Source organism: Salvia miltiorrhiza, chromosome 7 (genome assembly GCF_028751815.1).
Source record: "Salvia miltiorrhiza cultivar Shanhuang (shh) chromosome 7, IMPLAD_Smil_shh, whole genome shotgun sequence".
Lineage (NCBI taxonomy): Eukaryota > Viridiplantae > Streptophyta > Magnoliopsida > Lamiales > Lamiaceae > Salvia > Salvia miltiorrhiza.
The window spans coordinates 8,585,551-8,610,768 of NC_080393.1; the positions used below are offsets into that span (position 1 = coordinate 8,585,551).

A 25,218-nucleotide genomic window follows, 5' to 3' on the forward strand; every position below is an offset into this window, starting at 1 on the left:
TGAAAAACTTTATGGTGAAAAGTAGTTGCAATTGAAACAGTATTTCTTTATAGATGAGGCCCGGCTCCTGAGGGAGCGCGTATTCACTATTGCGAAGTTGAAGGTAAAAAAAAAAACGATTCCAATTTAATTGGCGGAATAACTAAATTTAGCAATTACTATAATTTAATTATGACGTGGCAGGAATAATTATATATGATAAATATCACTTTAAATTTGAAATTAACTATCAAAAATGCTATGTCAAATCGTGAACTATCAATTTTGTATCAATTGTACCATTCGTATTCCGAAAATGTGACGTGGATCGCCAGATGTCACGATGTATTTAGAATTATTATTTTTAAACTTGCATTGTACAAAACGACGTTATTATATTCCTCACTAATTGAAAACTTAAAGAGTGAAAAATGAATGAATAATACAATTGATACAAAATTGATAGTTCAATGTTTAAAATAATATTTTCGATAGCTCGGAATATAATTAATAATGCGCAAATAGTTTGAGGTTTAAAGTGATATTTGTGTACATATTATTCAATACTTAAGATTGTGTAGAATTTAATCTAACCGACATCGTTCTTTTTGAATTTTTGCGAAATTTTATGTATACGTGAATAAGGTGTGAAATAGGGTAGGATGTTTATTCTTCGTTTTACTTTTCCTTTTTTTGTTTGTTTGTTTTTGAGATGTAATTGGTATGTAGTCACGCGTAGGTGATGACAGGAGACATCAATGTTTTTGAATTTTACAGATGCGTATTTTTGAAATATTACAGTTATTAAATAGGTTTATGTGTATAAATAAGGTATTTCGTATATATAGAAGTAGTTGTGAGATGTCAACAATTAATTGTATGTTTCTCCACTACTTTTTTTCATGGTCCGATGTTCTATATTCCCTAATTGTGATAAGCAAATCAAATTCCAAATTTTGAAACTAAAAAAGACTTAAGAAACAAAGTTTAAAAGATAAACAAAAGCTGCCTAACATTTTTTGGCTAATAATAACCACTTTTGAGTAAAATCCATGCTACATATTTGGTCTGACCAAGTAACTCGGATACTTCCTTGTTCCTTTTTCTTTTATTATTATTATTATTATTATTATTATTATTATTATTATTATTATTATTATTATTATTATTATTATTATTATTATTATTATTATTATGTAACTTAGCTCGTGTCCTCACAAATAGTCAAAAAGCCGCGTCATCCTTGAAGACCCGAATAAGATCGAATTGCTATTGAAAAGCCGCACAAATAATTATTAAGCTAATTGGAGTATTATTTTTGTCCCTACTCACAAAATTTGTTTTTTTTTTTTTTTTGGAATCAAGCTAATGAACATATACTATTATGATAGAGTACTAGTTCCTCAGAAATTTAGAAAATATATTTATCTTAAAAAAAATGTTTAGAGAGTTGGAGTGTTTTTTCTACGAAGTTTAGTAATATAAAATAATCAAATCGCATGAAATTATAAATGTAAGACTAATGAGTCGTGGAACGAAAATTGAAAACTATATATAGGATATCTTTCTTTCATTTTTACGCCATAAAGTTTTTTATTAAATATTGAAAAAAAAATTAAAACACATTCCACAATCATTAAAATCTTATTATCAAATTAAAAAGTAAATAAATAAAGTTTAAAAATTGAGTAATAAGAAAAAAAAATTAGGTTAATTGGGTCAACCCACTCAATTTTTGGACTAGCCCTATTGGGTTCGAGCTATTTTGGTTCAAGTCATTTGAATTAAATTTTTTTAGGATTAAAAGTTTTCCGTTCTAACGCTCATTTTTTAGGTCAAAGGCATCTTCGTATGATAGGTAGCCTAGACAACCATCTAAGACCGTTTGTGTAGTTTGATAACTTTTTGAAATTCTCTTATCAATAAAATCAAAGAGTAAGTTTCAAAAGCGAAAGGAAAACTCAAAAGAAATTGCGTCCAACTTAATAAAAGAAATCACATCATTTTTAAAAGTTAAAATTTTAATTATCCCTCATTTTCTCATGATAAATATACAACCAAATAGAACGCACTCTTAATGAAAAACATATATAGCACTGCAATTAAACAATAAAAATTTATAAAGAGAATCTACTTTAGGTCTGTTCTTTCACAGTCTTAATTCAATTGCTTTGGCATCAAATGATCCTGAAATTATACATCTCAATTTTTTTATGTGCATCATCAACGTATTTTTTTTAAGTTTACCATATTTCCTTTTTCTTTTTATAAGTTCACTAGATTTCCTTTTTTATTTTCAATAAAAAAACCTCCAAAAATAAATTAATAAACAGAGGCGTGTGGTTAATTATCCTCGAAAACAACGATGTCTAAAAAGAAATTAAAATATTATTTTTCTCTTCAAAAATGGCGACTAGTTTTTTCTAGTTGAGAAAGCGTCAAAACGACTAGGAAAATTGAAAGAGAGAGATACAGTTGTGACAACAATGATTGGGTTGCCGCCTTTTATGATCGATTCATTATTAAGCTTTTGAATTAGGTGATTGTTTCAAATCTCTCTATAGATTATGAACATCATAGTAAATTATTAAATTATATATTCTCCAACTTAATCACCAAATTTATTTAATATATTGTCAACAATGTCATCATCACAGCACCACCTTATCACATTTGTGACTTGTCCCTCAAAAGTGATGAGATACGTATCGGTGCTTCTTTTTTGACAAAATTTTTCTTATCAAGTGGGTTAATTTTTTAGTCGTAGGGATATATTATTTAATCGCGTGTAATGTTATAACTTAGAATTAGCAAGATGGTAGTTATATTAGACTCTAGTTTTATATTATATAAATATATTTATAATTTTATTGGTCTTTGCTTTTTGTGATAATTACAAGATCCATTTAATTAAAAAATATTTTTGGTACCTCTTCACTAGTGAAGAATTGCATATGAAAAAACAAATTATAATAAGCAATTAAATACTATATTACGAATATTGTTGGGCAGGACACGTATAATAAAAGAAGTTAGACTTGGTGATAAATAATTAAATAGGCAATTAATGTAATCATGATTATGTAGGATGATGTTTCTACTTATAGTGATAAATAATTAAATATATATGGACTGTTATGATGGTGCAGGTTAAATAACAAACAATTATGGCAAGGTTCTTCATACATTAATAACTGAGGCTGTGGAGTCCAACTGCTACTTAGTTAATGGAGGTGGCAAATTGGCAATAGTTGGATTTTAAATCGGCTTCGACAATTGGATGAGGCGAGAATTTCACTATATAAATTAAATACGATAATTTGTGTATTATATTAATTTATTTATAATTTTTATTAATTTATTCATTATTCTCATTTATCACAAAAATAACATTCTCATTTGTCCCAAGCCAAGATATATACTCCTATTTTTGTGGCACAGGAACTATTACCGAGACAAAAACATGTTAATAGTCAATACAGTATTTTAAATTATTATACTTATGTAACTGTACATGGTTGAAAATGTTTTACTTATTTTGTTATTGTTTTAGGTACTCTTCTGTCTTAGGAAAATTTTAAGTAAATTAGAAATCTCACATCTGCACAATTAGTGAATAGCCCCACGAACAACTTCGAGTTTTCTCCTCTAGTTTTGATTCTAAAAAACTAAGAAGTTTATGATGGGCAATCATATTTTAATGATTATTAAAACTGAAAATGTGCTCATCTTCATTAATTAGAATGATGCTTGTTTTAATTAATTTTATTTCCATACATAAAAGCTACTTATACGCGCAAGGAGAATTTGTTCAAGTGGTAAGAAGTTGGTCCAAGCTCATTTTTTCAAAGGGCTCTTTTTGAATGGGGAAAGACAAATGTTAGGATTACCCTAAATTGTTTTATTGATACAAAGAGTTTATTCTCTTTGAATGTCCCTGGAGGGATATTAATTATTGAGTTAAGAATCAAATAAGCCCCTATCATAGTGACCCTTTTCACGTTTAGCTCCCTATAGTCGAAGTTGGGCCAACTAAACCCCTGAAGTCCTTAATTTCGAACAATCAGGCCCTCTGCCCTAACGGCAACTTAACACCGTTAACGACAACGATTCTGCCTCCTCCGCCCCCGTCGCCGTCGATCGCCCCCCTCCCTCCGGCCCGTCTCCGCCGCTCAGGTCACGATCGCCGTCCCTGGCCTCCCCGATCCCCACCACCAACAGCAAATTCAGCCGGAGATCGCGAAGAAGCCGACGCCGCCGCCCGATGAATCGCGGAAGCTGTTCCAGCGCCTCTGGACCGACGAGGACGAGATTGAGCTGCTGCAGGGGTTCCTCGATTACACCACCCAGCGCTGCGGCCCCCACAACTCCTCGCAGCACCACCACGACACCACCGCCTTCTACGACCAGATCAGGAGCAAATTCCAGCTCGATTTCTATCAGAACCAGCTCGTCGAGATGCTGCGTCGCCTCAAAAAGAAGTACCGCAACGTCATCAGTAAGTTCGGCACTGGGAAGGAGTATACGTTCAAGAGCCCCCACGAGCAGGCCACCTTTGAAATCTCCTCCAAAATTTGGGGCAACTCCGCCGTCAATGGCGCCGCCGCCTACCGCACGCCTCCCGTGCCAATCGATGAGGACGAGGATGGCATCAACAACCCTAATTTCAATAATTTCGTCGATTGCCAGAGCCCCAAAACGCCAAAACTCCGGCGAAATTAATTTCAATAATTTCGTCGATTGATAAAAACGCCAAAACTCCGCGCTCCAGGAAGAGGAACTGTGCCGGAGCGGCGGCGGAGGCCATCAGCTAGGTTAAGGGTGGGGGTGGGGGTGGGGAATTGGGGGTTCAAGGCGAGGCTGGCAGAGTTTCCGGCGAAAATTAATGTGTAAATTAAAAAATAAAAATAAATAGTTAACGATGTTAAGTTGCCGTTAGGGCAGAGGGCCTGATTGTTCGAAATTAAGGACTTTAGGGGTTTAGTTGACCCAACTTCGACTATAGGGAGCTAAACGTGAAAAGGGCCACTATGATAGGGGCTTATTTGATACTTAACCCTTAATTATTCAAAGGACCTTTGATTCGGTTGAATTAATATTTTTACTAGTCTAACATGCATTACATTATTTCAAAACATAAAAATATAATGGTATATCTTTTTGGTTAGACGAATAATTTTATTGTCTTTATTTAATACTAAAATTTGTATGCGAATAATGGATTAATTCAAACACACTCAATTATATATGCATATACTTCTAAAATAAAAATAAGATATATATGCATATATTAATAAGTACATAATTAGCAACCTTATAGTTATATTGAGGAGTTATTGATTTTTTTTTTTAAATTGTTACAACCAAAGAAAGGAAAAAACCCACTCACACTCTAGCTCCTAGGGTGACTCGAACCCCCAACCTATTGGTTGGAGGGGAAGCGTCTTACCAACAGACTGCGCTTCATCGTCCAATTGCAGAGTACGTACCAATTACCAAACGGAAAGAATAGCAAATACGTAGTTGCTGATCATTGTAAACTTATGTTAAATATTTATTTATTTGATTAATTAACAATACAAACTCCCATACGGGGGACATGCATGTGTATGTGTTTGGTTGATTCAGTTACAAAATATTGATTTGACCTGCTTTTTTTTGGGGCTAGAAACTTGATTCATTTAATTAGTCATTTTTCTAAAGGGAATTTAATCCCCCCCGCCTTCTTCACACACACACACATGAGGTTTGATTCTATTATCTTTACCCGTACAAAAAGGAGGCATATACACGGCTTTGGCTTAAACAACGAAATTTGGACTGGCTTATAATACTACTAGAGGCAGCTTGGCTAATTAAATTGGATAAAGGAATAAACGTATATAAAACCATTTAAATAAAACTACCAATTTATACACTGGTAAATCACATCAATTACTAGCATCTGTAATTGTAACAAAACTGTATATCTTTCTTCAGTACCATATTTGGTCTTAGTCCTATGAATTCCTCTAATTTGTTTAATTACCTTAAAATATTGATATATCTCTATATATATTTAATCGAAAGTCATTACAAATTTACAATTTGGGTTGGTTATGTTTATTTTATGGCCCATTTTAAAACAAGAAATAATTGGACCAGCCCATTTAATGCATCTGTTAAAAGTGCAAGCCCATTATATTTTCAGCGGCTTAAAGTTTTTACATCTCCCGCCAAAAGTATGCTCTGCCCCCCCTTTTTTTCTTGAGAGAATGCTCAGCTCACAGCCTCACACTACGCCTTTTCCGTCTCAATTTCTCCACCGTCGAGTTCATCTGATCTCTTCGTTTCTTGAAGACCTATTATCATAATCTCCGCCTTCCCTAATTTCAAAGCCCGGAAAACGGTAATCACTAATTGATGGATGGAAGCTTTTTTTTTTCGTTATTCTTTATACGATTTTAAGTAGTAGTCTGATTTTAGTAATTTATTTTAGAAGTTTGAATTGTAACACGATTTGGAGATTTGAAAATCCTTAGTGTGTTCGAAGTGAATTTCTTCTTCTAGTGTCTTTATTTGTTCCTGTATGCATGTCATTCGTTTCATTCCTATTGATAAAAAGAGTATTTTGCTGAGGAATTTCTGTACCTATCGTGTTTGATGAAATGCTTGTGTTGCAGTTTGGCTGCAAAAAGTTGTACCCGTTTGAAATTTGAGGAAAAATGTACGGGAGAAAAGCAAGTGAATTAGTGAAGGAATTCGCTAGTTGTGAGCCTGGGCAGATTTGTACTTTCAATGTAAGCAGCGTAGGTCTTCGGTTTATGTGGAGCCTGATTTGCATTTTTACTGGTCTTGTTTCTTTGATGGTATTGATAGGACTGAGTGAGTTTGGTCAATGATTATATAGATACTGTGTGTGTGTATTTGGAATTGGAATGAAGAGGATTATCACTTTATCAGTCCACTTCAATGCTGTAGCCTGTAGACTGCAGCAGTAAAATGCTAAAGTAAACGGCTTGATTTCTGTGGCATTGTACATTTTTAAGGGAGTTGATGAAGCACCAAGAAGAAATGAGTTTATGTTGGTTACCACATTACAAAATTTTCTTATTCTTCTGAACTATGATTCCCTTTCTTTTCAAATTCATTCTTCTGAATCAAGTAGTTTTGCAATCAAGTGTAGAGAAGGAAGATGGCAATTAAATCGAGCTATCAATTAGTTCAACCATTCTGACTACCTTTTTACTTGCCTATGCTCATGGCTTGAAATTCTTTCTATATTACTCAGCATGATTATATCTTTTCTGTTAGGATCCAAGTGCGAATTTTTTGGCCATTCCAGTTCCTTCTTTTGATTTGCATCAGTTTCTATGCATAACAGAATGACCTTTTTGCTCAAGTGCTTGAAGAATGTGATGGGCATCTCCTTCACCTTCAGCCTTTAATGAGGTAAGCTTTCTAGTGCATTTGTGTATGCTTCTTCACCATGTCTATATGGTGGTTGACTGGTTTCCTATTCAAACTATTGAATTTGATGATGGCAGGAAAATACAAGAGCATGAAAATAAATTGAAAGATAAAAGGAGATCAGAAGAGGAAATTGGAATTTCAGAAGATGAAACGAGGAACTCTGAAGCTGAGAAGACACTCATCCAAAATGCTCTGAAATCTGATCAATTTGGGGCACTGGTTCATCACCTTTCCTTGGTCCGCAATAAGCGCTGTCTCATGGCTTATGTGTGAGTAATAAGAACTCACTCTTAACCAACTTCTTCCTTTTTATCCTTGCATATGAGAGCGTATATGCCATATCCTCATCATGGCCATATTCTCTGATCTTAGATATAAACGGGCAGAAGTCATCAGAAGTTTGGGATGGATGGTCGACAGTGTGCTTCCTGAAGAAATCCAAGAGAAACTCAATACTACTGAAAAAGAATATTTCAAAAATCATGCTGCCACTCTACAATCCTACATGGCAGAGCTTGATCTTCATCTGACTGTGGTAACTAATTCTCTGCACACAACATTTTGCATCGGATGGAGAGTATGCTGTGGTTAGTACATGAGTTACACAATCATTTATTCTATCTTATGTTAAGGTTATATATACAGGATATGATTCCTCCTAAAGATCCCTACATAAAGGTGAGAGTTCTTGATGATATTGGGGAGATTGCGCTGAGTGATCAGGTAGCCAACTTAGCACGACACGCAATCATGTTCCTGCGACGAACTGATGCAGAGCAATACATCACTCAGGTCGCTCTACAACTTATCTGTCTTCTCTGCCATTAGATTGAAACCTCTTTTGTAATTTGATAGCTATTGATACGAACAGGGCCAAATGGAAGAGCTGACAGGCTGACTCGCTTGGAGGTTCTAGTGTTTGAAATCCTTCTATGCTCTAATCTATATCTGAAATCAAACTGGTGAAGGTTCACTTCACTTTCACATATCAACTTCACTTGCACCATATTATGAGATTCACATACCACAGTTACTGCTAGGCTTGTTTAACAGTAGTAATAAATTTTTACTACATGACTCACCATTTTTATATTCGGTAGCCTCTTTCGATCACCTTTTCTCAATTTCTACTTATTTAGGCCGTTGATTTTCATCAGTTAAACTTCCAACATGGTTGCACGCGATGAATCAATTTTTTGATCAAAATCAAAAGCTAAAAACACATAAAAGGAAGTATGTAGATGCCAATCAGCCCATTGATTTACACAGCTCACCAACTTGGAATCTGCCCATTGATTTACACAGCTCACCAACTTGATTTTGGAATGGATATTGCTCATTAGTTGGTGTTGTCGAACAACCTTATTTTGCAATTTGAAACTGAAAATAAAAAGAATTATTTATACATAGTTGTGCAAAATAAATGGAATATGAATGCAAATGAGCTATAAACAAGAGTATCAAAAAATTGGTGGGACATTTTGAATTTTGAAATTTATTATCAAGTTATATAATAATGGATTAATTGTTTGTAAATCCCGTTTTCACAGAATTGGTTTTTGCTCTCAATTTAAAAAATCTGTTTTTAAATACATAATCTTTCGTTTTTGTCTCGAATTTGTTCGGTGATCGATACGCCGGCATTGAAAATGACACGGTGGCAGTCGGAATTGACACTTAAGCATATTTTTGACATGTGTAATAAAAAAAAAACAAAAATAGGAAAATCCCCCTTCCACCCGCTCGTCCAAGTCAAGTCGACGCTCGGAGCCATGCTGGAGAAGGATCGCGACGTCACTGGCTAAGGTCGCTTCGCCGGTCATCTCCTTCTCCGTTCGAATGCTCTAGCTTCCAAGCTCACTAGTGGCGCGCGAATCGCCAAGAAGGAAGAGAAAATGACCTGGCGTTGTTTATCTCGCCGCCTTCAGCGGTGGTCGACTCAGATCCGACAATAGGTTCGAACATTAGCCAACAATTTTCACCCAAATTCAGAAACAAAATATCAAAATCAGATTTCGAACATTTTTAATTCCAATTTTTTTATTTCAAAAATTAAATTCAGAATCTAAAGCTCAGTTGATTCAAAAATTAAATTCAAAATCCGAAGCCCAGTCGATTCAAAAATTAAATTTAGATTTCGATTTTTAATAGCCACAAGACTGGTGTTGTAGCTCCGGCTGGAATAGGGGCGCGGTTGGAGATGGTGGTTGGAGGTGTGATTCCGATGGAGTGTGGCCGGGGGCAGCGTGCTGGTGGTCGAATTTCAGAGGCTGGACTCGAAAGAAAAAAGAGGGCTAGGGCTCGACTCTTCTCCCTCAAATTGCGTGCTTCTGAGAAGGAGGGCTGGCGATATTGTTTGGTGTTGAGATGGTGGTGGTGGTGGCGGCGGCAGCGGAGGGTGGGGGGAGGGGAATTAGGGGTTGGGAGTGGGTGGGGTGGGGTGGGGAAGACGATGGGTGGGGTGAGGGTGGTTTATTTTTTTCTTTTTTCCTTTTTAAGTTTTTTTTTTTACATATAAAAAATAGTTTAGGTGTCAATTTCTGGCTGCCACGGTGTCATTTTCAGCGTCGGCGTAAGAAAAAATTGCTAATCGGACAAAAACGAGACAAAAATGAAAGGTTATGTATTTAAAAGTAGATTTTTTAAATTAGAAGCAAAAACCAATTCCGATAAAACATTATAGATTTACAAGCAATTAACCTATAATAACCATGAGCGATTAAGGCTGTACATCGGTCGGTTCGGCCGACCGATCGACCAAAAAAATACAAACCAATGGGCCGACGATTGGAGGGTTTATGGGCTGAACCGACCGACGTTTGGAGACCAACCGGCCGAACACCGAACTGTGGAAATAATTAGTTTTCGACCGACCGAATAGAGCCGAGCCGAATAGCTGGATGAACTGGCGGCGGCGACGGCGCACTCAGAGAAGCAACAACTGGAGGCAAGGAGAAGCAACAGTAGATGTCGGTGGTGTCGGCGATGGATATGCAGGTGAAAGAGGGGGATGAACTAAGGGAGTAGTTCGCAGCAGTTCAGACTGGTGTGGAGGTGAGGCGGCGGCGTAGAGGAAGGCTCACCGCTCTAGAACGGAGCACGTCTCGCCGGGAGGCTGGAGGCGCGGCTCGCTCTGGAATGGAGCGCGTCTTGCCGGGAGGCTCGAGGCGCGGCGGTAAGGTAGGGCGTCTCGCCGGAGGTCTCGCCGATCTGAAATGGGGCCTGGGGGTGGAAGGAGGCAAGTTTTTGTTTGGGGTGGGGGGAGGCGCCACATAGAGTGAGAGAAAAGTGAGATGATTATGAAATTAGGGTTAGGAAATTGGGGTGGGGAGGGGGGCGCAGCTTTAGGAAATTAAAAAAAATATATTATTATATATATTTATCGGTCGGTTCGGTTTTCGACCGATCAAATTCGGGAAAATCGAACCGGTCGAAAAAATCGAGATTTCTGGAAAAAATGGGCCGAGCCAACCAACCATGCAAAAGAACCGATCGAAAACGACTTTTTTTTTCCGATTTTTTTGGTCGGCTCGGTTTTTGCTCACCCTTATTAGTGATATATTTCTACAATATTCAAAGTTCAATAGTCCATTAATGAAAATAATTACACGATTGAGAAACACTTTAAATTTTCAAAATATATGAAATGAATACATTTTCAAAATTTAGTTAGTTTTTTTGTTCGACAAAGACAAGCGATTTATTAAGAACACATACATGAACTATGAAGAAGACCCTCCACAATAATCGGAGGTTTATCCCAAACACATGTATCCATAGCATCACAAGTGTTTCTAGCAAGTCTATGGGCCGCAACTATCGTATCTCTTCTAGCATAACGGTCATTATAATCCAAACTTATGAGCAAGTGCTTGTAAGTTGTAACTATAGATGATATTCCCAAAGTCAGAGCTATCACTTTCATTCGATACAAGAGCATTTGCCACCAGTTTACTATATGTAGAAACTTTCATTCAAAATTTAGTTTGTTGATACTATATGAAAGTATAAAATATTGCCTTTCCTTGATGTTGGTGATTGGTGATCTGTTTATCATCGCGGTTTGGCCGCAGCTACCAATCCTTCCTTCATAGCCGGCGTCGTGACGAATCAGTCCTCTAACACCTGTTTTTGTTCGTATATAATATATCGGCTCGAGCGTGCTCATAGTGAGTGATAACATAAATTTGAAGTTTGAAACTGAGAATTATTGAAGAAGTGTTTGGTTTAAGTGATAAAAAAATATTATTAATAAAATAATAGTTTAATTAAATTAAATATTTAACTTGCATGATTTTATTCCTGATAAATCATTGGGTTCACATTCTAATTATCCAATAAAATGATTATTTATTTACATCAGATCCTATATCTCACATTAGGTGTTTCATTTGTGTCCCATTTCAATCTATTATGTAATTTTAATTATTATTCTCTTTAATTTTAATTTATCAATTTAGGACTATATTTTAGTATAATTTCAAGATAATTAACTAGAGTTCACTCATTCTATCAAGGTTTATAATTTTTTTTATATTTATTTGAGTTAATAATTGACTATTAATGTTAATTTTTAAATATTTTATTTTTTAATAATAAATGTTCATTAGAGTTCATTAATATTTTTTTATATAAAATATTTTTAAAATAAAAAAGTTAATAGTAAAATACGATAAGACACAATAAATTATGAGACAGACGATTTCATCTATTATTTGTCGACATACGATTTCATCTATTATTTGTCACCTTAAAATTAGATTGATTATTTAACCTTCCACAAATCTATAATTTAAAATTCAAAAAATACACATGCAAAGGAAAGGCTGCCGCACACAATTGTGCTCTTATAATATTTCAATTTATCCCACGCCATAGACTCATAGTCAATTAATTGAAACAACAAACTAAATAATTCAAATAATCAAATCTTACTATATCCTATCCATCTTATACATCTCATTCATCAAACCAAACACTCATGTAAAGTATAATCCGATAATTTGGTAGTTGATAGTCTTTTGTGTATTGAGTTGTTGATGATTTTGCAGTTTCACTTTCATATATACCTGTCCTATTTTACTTGGCTTGATTGTTTTTTGGATAATCATTTTATACTATATTAAATATGAATTCATACATTTTATATTCTAATTTTACTTTCCTAAATATACTATATTGAAAAAAATAAACCTATTCAATTGAAATGAAGGAAATAGGATTTGTTTTTTTTTTTTTATAAAATACTTCCTCCGTTCATGAAAGAACTTCCTAGGAGGGAGTGACACGGGTTTTAAGAAAAAATATTATTGAGTGTATGGAGAGTGGATAAAAGGTAGTTGAGTGTAGTGGAAGTGGTGAGAATGTGTTATAATTAATATTGGAGTTGTGAAAAATGAAAAGTAAGAGGATTATAGGTAGGAAGTTCTTTTGTGGATGTCTCAAAAATAAAAGATAGGAAATTCTTTCGCGGACGAAGGGAGTATGTTATTTGCTATCGAGACCCTAAATTTTCAGTTAGGGACTGCGAATCCTAACTCTTGTTGTCACACAACTTACCATTGCTTTGACATTATTGTGCTTTAGTTTGATTCTATACTTATTAGTTAGGGTTTACTATACTCAATTAGAGTATCAAGTTATTTTATAGCATTTTATTTTAGTTTTATTAATTAATAATTGATTATTAGGATTGATAACTTCATTATTAGGGTATATAATTTATTTAATTTTTTAAAATAAATATTAAATTATAATCCATTGTATTAATTATAATTGTTTTTATTTTTATAATAAATATATTTAAAATAATAGATTTAAAACTTAAAAGTGAAGACACTGAGTTCTGAACGACTAAGCCTTTCCATAATAAATAATTTGACATAGAAAATAAATTTTATAATCGACTAATCTCAACAAGAATTGGTATTTAGCCTTAAATAGATCCGAAGCGGCCCACGCCCATCAAACCATAAGAAATTAAAGAGCAAAACAAAGTTAAATAAGTTTAGCAAATAATTAAATTTTAGGATGCGTTTATTTAGATTGTAAAATTTTTATTGAAAAAAACTGAATAAGAGAATATGAAAAAAATATTAGGTTTTCCTTCATTTTTATCATATATCACTAGAGATGAAAAAAACTTTATCATATACTCCCTCCATCCCGCGAAGTTTGAACAATTTCTTTTCGACACGAATTTTGAAGAGTTAGTATTTTGTGATAAAGAAAGCGCTCAAATCTTCACGAGACAACCCGCAAATGAATACTATTCAAGCTTCTCGGGACGGAGAGAGTACTATATTTATCCTTTACACTTATTTACTATGTTGGAAATGGGTGGATAAATTATTAAATTTACTAGTATATTAAATGCTTGAAAATATGTTTCAAAAAAAGAATTGTTGAAAAATATTTTCACATTACTATCTAAAGATAATATTATCAAATATTGTAGAAAAAATGAGCAGTTCAAAAAAATATTTCATTTTATCTTAAAAAAATTTCTATTATATATTAACATGTAAAAATGGTGGAGAAAATGTGAAAATACGTACTACTCCATCCGTCCCACGAATCTTGACACGTTTTCCTTTTTGGGCCGTCCCACGAATCTTGACACGTTTCCTTTTTTGGCAATAATTATTATCTTCTCTCTCCTACTTTATCACTTTTATTATATTCTCTCTCCTACTTTATCACTTTTATTACCTTCTCTCTCCTACTTTATCAATTTTATACTTTATTAATTACACACTTAAAATACTAATCTACAACTCCTTAATTCCCGTGCCGAACCCAAACGTGTCAAGACTCGCGGGACGGAGGGAGTATCTGTCATTTTTTTTAAAAGTAAGCGGGCTGATTGTGGTTGCGGAGAATATTAACAATGTTGGGCCTAACCCAAAATTCTAGGGCCCAACCCAAACGTGGAATCTGAATAAGCCATCACATACAGTTTCGCTTTCACATAACTTGTGGACCAAATAGTAAGCGCACGTGTCACATCATTATTGGACCAACTATTAGAACCCTTCTCTTCAATATTTTTCGTATTTTCCCGTAGGCTTTTAAGAATTTAATGAAAATTTAAACGCCATTTTTTGATCTTTGAAATGATTCAAACTGAATTTCTTCCATTACTGAGTGAAAATCTCTTTATCTGATCACCTTGCCTCTCCCATCCCCACAGAGCCTGCTGTTCTCCACTACTTCTCAGCTGGATCTCACACTTCGAGGTAGCTCTGCCTACTTTAATTTTCTTCAGTTTTTTGCTTGTTTTGGGGGGGAGGGAGTGTGTTCTTAGCTGCGGATTTGTATGCATTACGCTTGATTTGTTTCATTTTTTTAAGGCGCAATCTTCAAATGTCTGATCTTTGTTTGCAACTATTTGAGTTGGCAAATTAGTTAAGATGTTTAGCAGCAAAAATGAATCTTTTAGATTGCTCGCTGGTAGCATAATTTGATCGAATCTGCTATTTTACTATTGTATTTTTTTTTCGCGTACTTATCTTGTGGCGTAATGCTGTGTTTAATTTTTGAATATGTATTTAGGATGGGAACTTCTTTCTGATGCTGGTGATTAAAGATTGGATTTTCGAGGATGGGGCTTAGAGATAGTGTGGACATGAAAGCGCTCAGAGCGAAGTTCAGAGTAGCAACTGTGGTTATAATATCCATATGCATTGGGCTTATGGGGGTTTATTATCTGTTGAAGCCAGTTGTAAATGGTTGTGTGATGACGTATATGTACCCGACATACATTCCTATCCCCACGCCGAAGAATGTGTCGACAACAAAATATGGGTTATTTTTGTACCATGAAGGCTGGAGAAAGATTGATTATGATGATCACCTTAAGAAGATTAATGGTGTGCCAGTTCTTTTCATCCCAGGCAATGGTGGAAGCTACAAACAGGCGAGCCCCTTATTTCAACTGATGTTTATCAGAATTTTCTGTCATATGAAGCTGATTTATTTCCCTAAATGGCTACTTACATATAAATGCTTTCATGCGTCTGTACAGGTCAGATCCATTGGTGCAGAATCTGATAGGGCTTATCAAGGAGGTCCACTTGAATGGAACTCTAACCAGGCTTATCCACAATTGGGAGAGGGCGTGGATATTGATTTGAATAACATTTTGTTACCCAGTCAATATACTTCCATGCTTGATTGGTATGCAGTGGATCTTGAAGGTGAACATTCTGCAATGGATGGTCGGATTCTTCAAGAACACTCGGAATATGTAGTATATGCCATTCACACGGTACCACTTTTGTCACTAATTGCATGAATTATGATTAGGTTTGTTGAGACTGGATGAAAATTGGATGCATGATTGATTGCAGGAAGACTTATTAACTAAACCATCACCTGGGAAATCCAAAAAAGTTGTTGCAAAAGAAAAGAGAATTTGTTGTTCTCTTTGTTGCTAACACAATTATATTTTTGTGGGTTGACTAGGAGGTGTTTTATGACTCATCTTCACTATATTCTGTATGTAAAGATCGGTGACAAATATAAAAAATATACTGAACTGTGTATTGTTTTCTTTCAATTACATAACTGTATAATAGTAATTGGATAACCAGGGCAGCATCTTATCTAAACTTAGAACCCAAAATTCATTATGAATTCTCTTACCTTATAAGTTTGCAATGTTGCTAGGCGTCTGTCATATATATCACATAGTTGTTGTAACTTCAACTTGCGGGTAACTCGACATATTTGTTATTGCCATGTTTCTGGCACTTGGTGGGTCTAATTTTCAAAACAGCTACAGCCTGATGTAGAAAATAATTGCTTTACTTCTTGACTTGGGCTCAATTATCTCTATTATTTCCTTTGCTGGTTTTACAATGAAGACATACAACATTAAGTTCTCTTATGCTTCCATTAATAGCTATTTTGTTTATTATTGTAGATTTTGGATCTTTACAAAGAAGCACATGATGCACGAGCAAAAGGCCGTCCCCCTAAAAGTGTGATATTGGTTGGTCACTCAATGGGTGGTTTTGTTGCTAGGGCTGCAGTAGTGCACCCCCATTTGAGAAAGTTTGCTGTTGAAACTATTCTGACGCTCTCCACACCCCACCAGTAAATTTTATAATATCTTTAACGTGTTTCCTAATGCTATTCTTTTTGCATATAATTGTTCAATCTTAGATAGTTTATAATGGACAAGTTAATCTCTTTAATGTGTTTCCTAATTTTCCTAATGTTCCAGGTCTCCCCCTGTGGCATTACAGCCATCCTTGGGCCACTATTATGCACAAGTAAATCAGGAATGGAGGAAAGGATATGAGGTCCAAACCTCTCGAACTGGACGCCACTTGTCTGATCCTTTGCTTTCCCATGTCATCATCGTCTCCATTTCTGGTGGTTATAATGATTACCAGGTAAATGTGTCCTTGCTCTTATTATATTGGACAAGTTAAGATTTGGTTCATGAAAACTTGTGAGCTCACATTCAGATGGGAGCTCTTCTATTATGGGATCATTTCATAGCATTATCTAAGAATTCTTTATCCTACTTGCACTGCATATTCTTTACTTCTCTCATTCCAGGTACGCTCGAAATTAGAATCCCTTGATGGAATTGTTCCTCCCACACATGGCTTTTTCATAAGTAGCACTGGTATGAGAAACGTGTGGTTGTCAATGGAGCACCAGGTTATCTTATGGTGTAATCAGCTAGTTGTGCAAGTAAGTCATATTGCTATACTGTAAGTACTATCACATAGTGTATGGGGCCCTAAATTTAAAAATTGCTTTGTAGATGTCTCACACTCTCCTCAGTTTGATAGACATGAAGACAAGTCAACCTTTAAATGATGTGCGGCAAAGACTTGGAATATTTAAGAAGATGCTTGATAGTGGAATTCCGAAGAACTTTGCATCCACAGAATTGCAACTAGCACATAAATCTGACCATATCCATGATATAAAAGAGAAAGTGAATCCTGGTACTCCCTTTTTGAATCCCATGGTTTTATGCAGAAGCTGGCTGAATCACTTGGCTTGAATTTTATTGCATGATTAGTCAATCATAATTTGTGTCAGAACCCAAGGCTATTAACTATTCCATTGGGTCCAGACAGTTTGGATCTATCTTAAACTATTTGTTTGGCATTTAGGGAATCATGTAAATGAGGATATTATTTTCTAAAATAACCTTGGTTGTGCAAGTTATTTGGTATTATGTTTATCCTTTATCTTTCCTTGATTTTATATGATACTTGTGCACAGAATCAGCTTTTGGTAGTGTTATTCGTGATCTTCTGGTGTAAATAATGCGTCTAAATTGCTTTTGATGAAGAAGGATTGGGTTCTGGAGTATCGGGTTGCCCAAGTAGTAGCCAATGGAGCGATGATGGACTTGAAAGAGACCTGTACATCCAAACCAGTACTGTCACTGTTTTAGCTATGGATGGGAGAAGACGATGGTTGGACATTCAAAAACTGGTTAGCTTCAAAGGACTTTAGAAACTTCTCCTATTTGGATTTAATGAGGATGGGTATAGGGGTAAAAGGGTCTGAAATTGAGATAACTTGATCTCCCCTGTTATATTAGACTTTTCTATTGCGTCATAAATGTAGAGCTCCACCAGGGTTGCATAATAATTGAGAAATTCTGTGACTTGATTCTTTAGTATTCTCTTATTTATTAACTGGGTCTACTATTTAGGAAAATTTAATACATGATGTAACAGCCTAAGCATAATGGAGCAAAGTTGTGCTTTCTGAATCAATACCAATGTTATTGTGTGTTCGTGTTAGCCAGAAACTGAAACAGATAAGGAAAATTGGTAGCTATAGTGGGGGTTGTTGATAAATATGGTATCCCGTTAATGCTAATAAACTGTCAATCAGGATTCAAAGAACTCTTTCAAATTTCAGGGTCAGGATGGAAAAAACCACTTTGCTTTCGTCACAAATCTTTCACCTTGTTCTGGTGTGCGACTGCATCTTTGGCGAGAGAAGGGAACTTCAGCTTCAGAAGTTTCAATGAACAAACAGGTTGTTGAAGTCACAGCTAAAATGGTCCACGTTCCATCTGGACCAGCCCCAAGGCAGGTATTATGTTTTTGTCTTTGTTTTAGCCAGAGCATTCTGTCACGAGCCCATATTTATATATTCTTATTCTGAAAATGTCCATTTGTCCTGTAAGATTGAGCCAGGTAGTCAAACTGAACAAGCTCCTCCATCTGCTATATTTTGGTTGGGTCCTCAAGATATGCATGGCTTTCGGTTTCTGACAATTTCTGTGGCTCCTCGTCCGGTACATATCTTATGACTTCTATTCTTTCGCTTGTTTGCCTTTGTAGCTCAAGCATGCATATTAATTAGTAGCAATAAGATCCCTCTTTATACATATATATATACATATATATATATATATATATATATATACATATATATATATATATATATATATATATTTGGTACTTGTCTACATTGAGAGACTTCCTGTTCTCAGACTGTTTCGGGGAGACCCCCACCAGCCGCGTCCATGGGAGTCGGACAATTTTTCAATCCAAAGGATGGGGAGAAAATTTTCTCTTCTTACCAGTTGATCAGTTCATTATACACAGAACAGGTTACGATTTTTGAGATGTAGCTTAGCTCTTGAAGTTGGTAGATAATTCAGCAAATCTTGGGTAGTAATTTTCTTTATATTCATAACTTGGTTGTTTAGCAGGATATGACTTTGAAGGAAGATCATCCTCTTGCTCTCAGTCTTACATTCTCTGCTAGCTTAGGTCTTCTCCCTGTTTCTTTATCCATCACAACAACTGGCTGTGGGATTAAAAAATCGGAATTTCCCATTGAAGAGTCTGGAGATGAGGAAACAAGTAGTAAGTGTTCTCTCACCCCCACAATTTTTATAGGTTTTGAACTTAATGTTTGAGTTCGTCCAATCTATCAAACTCTTGCTACAGTTTCCCAACTACCCTAATAACTGCGAGAAACTGGTGCCTCTTACTCAGCACTCAGCAGGTCCTTTGCGTGCATCACTAACAATATATAATCTGCGCATTGCATTAAAGAGACTTTTTGGTTGCAGTACACATAATGGACACCAATTTTATGTTAAAACTCTCTGTCTAGATTAATTAAATCATTAAAAACTCTATACACGACAGCTTTGCTAAACTCTTCAAACAATATAACTTCCTACGTAATATTAGAACTTATCAGGTATAGCATGAAGCTACATGAAATTTGTATCCTAGATTAGCCATCTTGAACTAGTTAGTTAGGCAACCTAAGAAGTTTGTTATCGAGATTGGCGTTCTATGAAATTTTTGATTCTGCAATCTGTCAGCCAGAGTTGATTTTTATTATGTTAGTCAGAGTTTATTATGAAGCTCGATCACTAATTACATTTGACAGCTTGTATATTCTGGTTTTGCAATCCCTCTGGATTTTGTTGTTACTTTACTCTAACTCTGCACTCCCTCTCTCTCTCTCCCTCCTTGACTTGAACTCGCATGGGCTGTGCCTGAACCAATCGTGAGAATAAAATCCTGATTACATTTTTTGGGTTTTTCTATTTCTGGTTAATCTTATTTTGATTGTAAAATATAGATAGTGTGTGCTGACACTTATTAAGTTTGAAGCTATTAAAAGATTTTACTGCCATCTTACGATAGAACAGTTGCTTTATCTGTTCTTATTCTTGTATTGAATTATTTCATGAATGTAGGACTTTGTAAGAGGCGCTGTTTCCCACCTGTCGCACTTGTTTGGGATGCGACATCTGGCCTACATGTATTTCCTAATTTGTATTCTGAAACAATTGTTGTTGATTCTTCTCCGGCACTCTGGACTTCTTCTCAAGATTCTGACAAGACGACTGTTTTGTTACTGGTATTGTGACTGAAAAATGATACCTGCTCACCGGAACTTGTTAGCCGAATTTTTTCGTTATTTTAGAGGCATCCTTCATGTACTTTTGGTAGCTAAAGTTTTACTGAAATTCTTTGCAGATAGACCCACATTGCTCTTACACAAGTACTATTGGTGTTTCTGTTACTGCTAGCACTGGTAGATTCTTGCTTTTATACTTCTCTCAGGTACATTCGTTCTGAACATCTATCCTTTTCAAACAGACTTTTTTTGGGGGGGGAATTTTCAAACTCAAGACTTTTCAGATGATTTTTGTTCATATATAGATTTTAACTGTACTCCAATTTCAAAATTTCAGATTCTGATCATTTACCCTTTTGAAAGTTAGAGCAAGTGTTCATTGTTCTAAAGTTGACTCCACATCATTACTTTCTGAATCCCTTAGTTATAGTGAAAGTGTGTTATCCATTCATTTGACTTTGCATAAGGCTCTATTGTTTTTCTTAGTGAGATACCTTCAGGTTGTTTCCAATATACAAATTTGTCATTAAATATATACATCTTAATATACCAGTTAAAAATGCTGTGACTTTGCATAAAGCTCTATTTTTCAGTGTTTATAGATCTTGATTGATGGATGGTCCGGATTGATTTTCAAACGGAATAGTGCTTCTATCTATGATAATACTTTTTTTTATGTATATGACAATGCTTCTTTTATAATCATGCTTTTTGTATATTACAATGCTTGGTTCATAGTTAATAGAATAAGGAACGTTTTTATTTGAACCTCCCTCTCTCTATATATACATATAGTCATATATGTATATATCTATATTATTGAATTGTTTGTCATTTAGATATATCAGCTGAACTGCTGTTTACAGTTTACCCATCACATTGGTTTAATAAGCTTATTCACATTGCTTACAGTTTTGCTCTAATGTAACCTATTCATGCAGATCAGTGGTCTATGCTTTGCTGTTGCATTTTTCGCTCTGATGCGGCAAGCATATGCATGGGAACTTGATCAGCCTATACCATCTCTGCTATCTGCTGTTGAATCAAACTTGAGAATCCCTGGGGCATTCTTCTCCCTTGCCATATTGCCAATTTTCTTTGCCATTCTCTTGTCTTGCCTAAGCTCTCAAGCCCTTCCTCCAATTATAAGTTTCCCAATTGTCTCAATCCTTTGTTATGTTTTTGCAAATGGCGCGATAGTTCTGTTGATATTACTTTCCCAAATGCTGTTTTATGTGGCTGGCCTTCTCCATGTAGCTGTCAAGAAATGGTTAGCAGTTTTTTTATTTGTGTGCCTGCAAATACATTCTCCACTTGCATTCAAATGATCTGTTCAATCATAATAACATAATTCAAAGTTTTGGTTGTATAGTCCATGTCTCATTTTATTAAGGAAAACATTTTATTCTGAACTCTCTATTCCAGTAGCAACTAATAGGGGAACTATCATATATTACCATAAGCTAAACTAAAATCAAATATTTCAGGTGGCAAGTTTGTGAAAGGAACTTTTCCTTTCATTTTCTCCAGCGGTTCATAAATATAACCTCCAGCTTTGCATCTATTAAGGTAATATATCACTTCTGAGTTACTTCCTCCCCCTCCCCCCCTATTAAAGTCCAATCTACTTTAATTTGATGTGAGATAGACTTATTAAGAGTCGATTTCATGTTCCTTGTTCAATCTTTTGTGGGGCAGGTGGTAAGGATTTTGATGGCGAATCCTCTCCTTATTACGTCATGGCTTGCTATTACGTTGGTGTGTCTTGTGCATCCAGCACTCGGTCTGTTTGTATTGCTCTTATCACATGTTCTATGTTGCCACAGCGCACTGTCCAGGTTTCTATATAATTACTTCGACTAGAATGCTTGAACTGTACTTATATTTTCATATAATTATAACCCTTTATTTTGAAATTTTCATGTGTTTGTACATAAATGATGAGGACATGCACTATTAGTACAAGAAAGTTGGTTTCTACATGTAATGATTTCCCTTGTCAAGCTCTTTCCTTTCATGTTAATAACTTAAGACAAAGATTATGAACCTATAGTTATAATGAAAACTCAAGGGTTTGGGTGTAAAAGTTGTAGTTTTTTATTCTCCAACATATCCTAAGATAACATGTTTACCAATCTATCATTTGAGCTTTGTCTATGATTATGTTTCTGTTGCATTTAATCATTGTTTATTGTGGTGTGTTATGACGTAAAAATATAGTTTAGTTTTATATTATTGCACGATGAAGAATTAAAGTTCAAATTCAGTAAAGCTTTGTTCACAGTTCTTTCCACCCAGTAAAGAAGATTTAAAATTAGGAAACATTTTGAACTTATATTTTAGATAAATGGAAGAATTTTATACGAAAGTTTCTCCTATTGTGGATGTTTCATCTTCATCATTAATGGACCTAGGTCCAAGTTAAAAGAAGATAAGATAAATGCTAGTATGAGGTAGTCGTGTAACTACTTTTTTAATAATGTTGTGATGTAGTAATTTAAATGGTGATATGATTAGGTTATAACTTTATTTATTTGTAATTTTAATTTAAAAAATGTTCTTAACATTGATTAAATTACAGTTAGTTGGACCCCACTTTTTAATTTTAATTTCCGCCACTGCATGCAATTACATGTGATGTAAACTCGTTAGATTCCCTTTTCGTGTGTGTGGGGGTTGGGGGGTGGGCTTCTGTTTGCAGAGGGGAAGGGTGAACCTGTTTGTTTTATCTGCTTTAATTTGCTTCCACTTTCTTGAGTGGAACAGGAAAGTGAAGTTATTCCCTTCTATGATCAAGTATAAACCTCATTTTCCTGAACCTGTCTCAGAATATATTTCCTCCAATGCAAGTACGACCTTGATGAATAATGATACACATTTAACCCAATATACTCCACTCTTAAACTGGAGGAGCCACAACATACTCACACTGCTTGATTTTTCGGGCTGTGGTATGCATATGTGGTTGTCTGGTCGTACAGTTTTTCCAGTTCTGGAAAACTGGAACACTTGCTGTTTACTTGTTGTATCAGATGGCTTTCCTTTTTCTAATATTTCCCACACATTTTGTTTGGCATGTCTCTTATTCTTGTTTAGATTTCTTCTTGTTTCTTCTTCTTCTAGTGGTGCAATGGCAGCCGAATTCACGTGTATTATTATATTTATCCGTCTCTAATACAATCTAAGTTTTGCTTTGTGTCTTTGTAAGCAGTTTTTTGATGGCTTCATTTCGCAGCCATGTCCAGACCAAGGAGTTTTATGAATCTGGAAGTGAAGGCGAAGGTAGTTACGATAATAATAGCAAGTTGTTCCCGACAAATGAGACGCGTAGTGGTAGCCCCAAATACAGAAGAAGCTATGGCGATGCACAATTAGAGATCTTCCACCACCGGCATGGGTTACTTGTTTTACATTTGCTCGCAGCATTAATGTTTGTCCCTTCACTTGTGGCCTGGCTTCAGGTATAGTGAAAATGACGCAAGCTAACTTGAAAAAAGTTACTGTATGTTTTATTTTGATACTTATCTCCTAGTGTTCCTCGTGTCTTTGTGTGATTTTGGACTTTGAGCTTAAGTTTGGACTTTTAATTTTCCAAAACTAGAAGCAAAAGACAGAAGTCTCTTAAGTTTAGACTTTTAGTATTCCAAAAATAGAAGCAAAAGATAGAAGCCTCTTATCTTATGTGATGATAGTGGAGGACAATAACAAGAGAAGTGATTTTTGTTTACATGAGCTTTGAGTAGTCTACAGCTGACATTGGTTGTACATTTGCAGCGGATTGGTATTGGGCATAGGCTTCCGTGGTTATGGGATTCTATACTTAGCATGGGAGTGGTGCTGCATGGTTTATGCAATTCAAAGCCCGAATTCAGCTTCTATCTCTTTCCCATCGGATCCTGGGAAATCCAACTAAGCTTTGTTTATCTGCTTGCTGGATTTTATTCCTATCTTTCAGCTTTGGCATTAGCTCCGTATAGAGTGTTTTATGCAATGGCTACCATCGGACTCGTCTCCTTTGCCTTCAGACTCATACAGAGGAACAACGGCGACACATATCACCGGACCAGAAAACATTCCCATAGACATTGATTACAACTCAGAACTAACTCTGAGATGTTGTACGAATGTGTATTTCTTGCTTCATTATTAAATTTTGATAGAAATTAATTCCTTAGGCTTTCTTGTCTAGTCTCTAATTTTGGCACAAGTTTTGAACTAAGTTTGAGATTTTTTTTATCTACTGAATATGCATTGTAAAATTTTATTTTCTTATTATTTTAGTTTATTTTGCGACTAATATCTATGCATTTAATGTAGTTGGAAAATCAAAAGAATCTTTTTAGTAGTATTTTTTAAAGTTTAAAAAGAATATTACTAACTCCGTCGCATTCTTTGTGTTCCATTTTTTCTTCGGCACGGGATTAAAACGAATTAATTAATCATTGTTTGTTGTGTGGGCCACATGTTTAAGCTACTTATATGGATTATTATTTTTCAACCTTATTAATTACTCTCTTATTTTTTTGGGTATGGAAATTAAGATTTTTGATTAGGTGCTAATTTATGCCATTTTAGGAAATGAATAAGAAAGAAAAATGAGACAAGAAGAATGGAACGAAAGGAATAATAATTTCTTTAGACAATCAAAAGATTTATAAATTTTATATTTACAATTTCATTATTCATAATTGTTCCATCGAAGCTATAAATGAGTGGAACGACGAGTCTCATCGGCCTCCAAAGTGAAATTTAAGTTCAGATGATAAATAACATGTCGATACCCTTTGGATAACTTTGAATAACTCATCGAAAAGCGGATATTTTTTGCTAGTTTCTCAGACCTGTTTGTGTATTTTACTTATATATATTAATAATTCGGAATTTTTTTTGCTAGTTTTTTGGTAGTTCGTA

General features: G+C 35.0%; 3 protein-coding genes across 14 annotated transcripts; all 3 read left to right on the forward strand.

The window, feature by feature from the left end:
• Positions 1-4,069: 4,069 nt before the first annotated feature.
• LOC130993780 (probable transcription factor At5g28040) lies at positions 4,070-4,793 on the forward strand (the record flags this gene model as incomplete). Its single annotated transcript, XM_057918817.1, is given in 3 exon segments — positions 4,070-4,135; positions 4,138-4,679; positions 4,712-4,793. Coding segments are annotated over 3 exon segments (690 nt in total), but the record flags the coding sequence as incomplete, so codon positions are not given.
• A 1,377-nt stretch (positions 4,794-6,170) lies between these two features.
• On the forward strand, positions 6,171-8,544 carry LOC130992318 (uncharacterized). Of its 3 annotated transcripts, XM_057916892.1 has the most exons (7): positions 6,171-6,367; positions 6,642-6,758; positions 7,343-7,410; positions 7,506-7,700; positions 7,804-7,966; positions 8,077-8,223; positions 8,303-8,544. In XM_057916892.1, exons 2-7 carry the CDS (start codon positions 6,684-6,686, stop codon positions 8,327-8,329), a joined length of 675 nt encoding a protein of 224 aa, XP_057772875.1. In that variant the 5' UTR covers positions 6,171-6,367; positions 6,642-6,683; the 3' UTR covers positions 8,330-8,544. The 3 variants fall into 3 exon arrangements, with proteins under 3 accessions (XP_057772875.1, XP_057772874.1, XP_057772876.1); XM_057916891.1 differs by having other exon boundaries at positions 8,077-8,544; XM_057916893.1 differs by lacking the exon at positions 6,642-6,758 and having other exon boundaries at positions 6,259-6,367; positions 8,077-8,544.
• Positions 8,545-14,485: 5,941 nt separating this feature from the next.
• Positions 14,486-24,604, forward strand: LOC130992319 (uncharacterized). Of its 10 annotated transcripts, none has more exons than XM_057916899.1 (19): positions 14,490-14,669; positions 14,986-15,349; positions 15,458-15,700; positions 16,358-16,530; positions 16,661-16,832; positions 17,002-17,139; positions 17,213-17,399; positions 17,753-17,898; positions 18,334-18,510; positions 18,605-18,715; positions 18,914-19,033; positions 19,133-19,292; positions 20,144-20,307; positions 20,427-20,513; positions 21,249-21,577; positions 21,795-21,876; positions 22,006-22,145; positions 23,543-23,768; positions 24,082-24,604. In XM_057916899.1, the coding sequence occupies exons 2-19, from the start codon at positions 15,035-15,037 to the stop codon at positions 24,394-24,396; spliced, it is 3,285 nt and encodes a 1,094-aa protein (XP_057772882.1). In that variant the 5' UTR covers positions 14,490-14,669; positions 14,986-15,034; the 3' UTR covers positions 24,397-24,604. The 10 variants fall into 10 exon arrangements, with proteins under 10 accessions (XP_057772887.1, XP_057772882.1, XP_057772884.1 ...); XM_057916901.1 differs by having other exon boundaries at positions 17,756-17,898; XM_057916894.1 differs by having other exon boundaries at positions 14,491-14,669; positions 23,519-23,768.
• Positions 24,605-25,218: the final 614 nt, after the last annotated feature.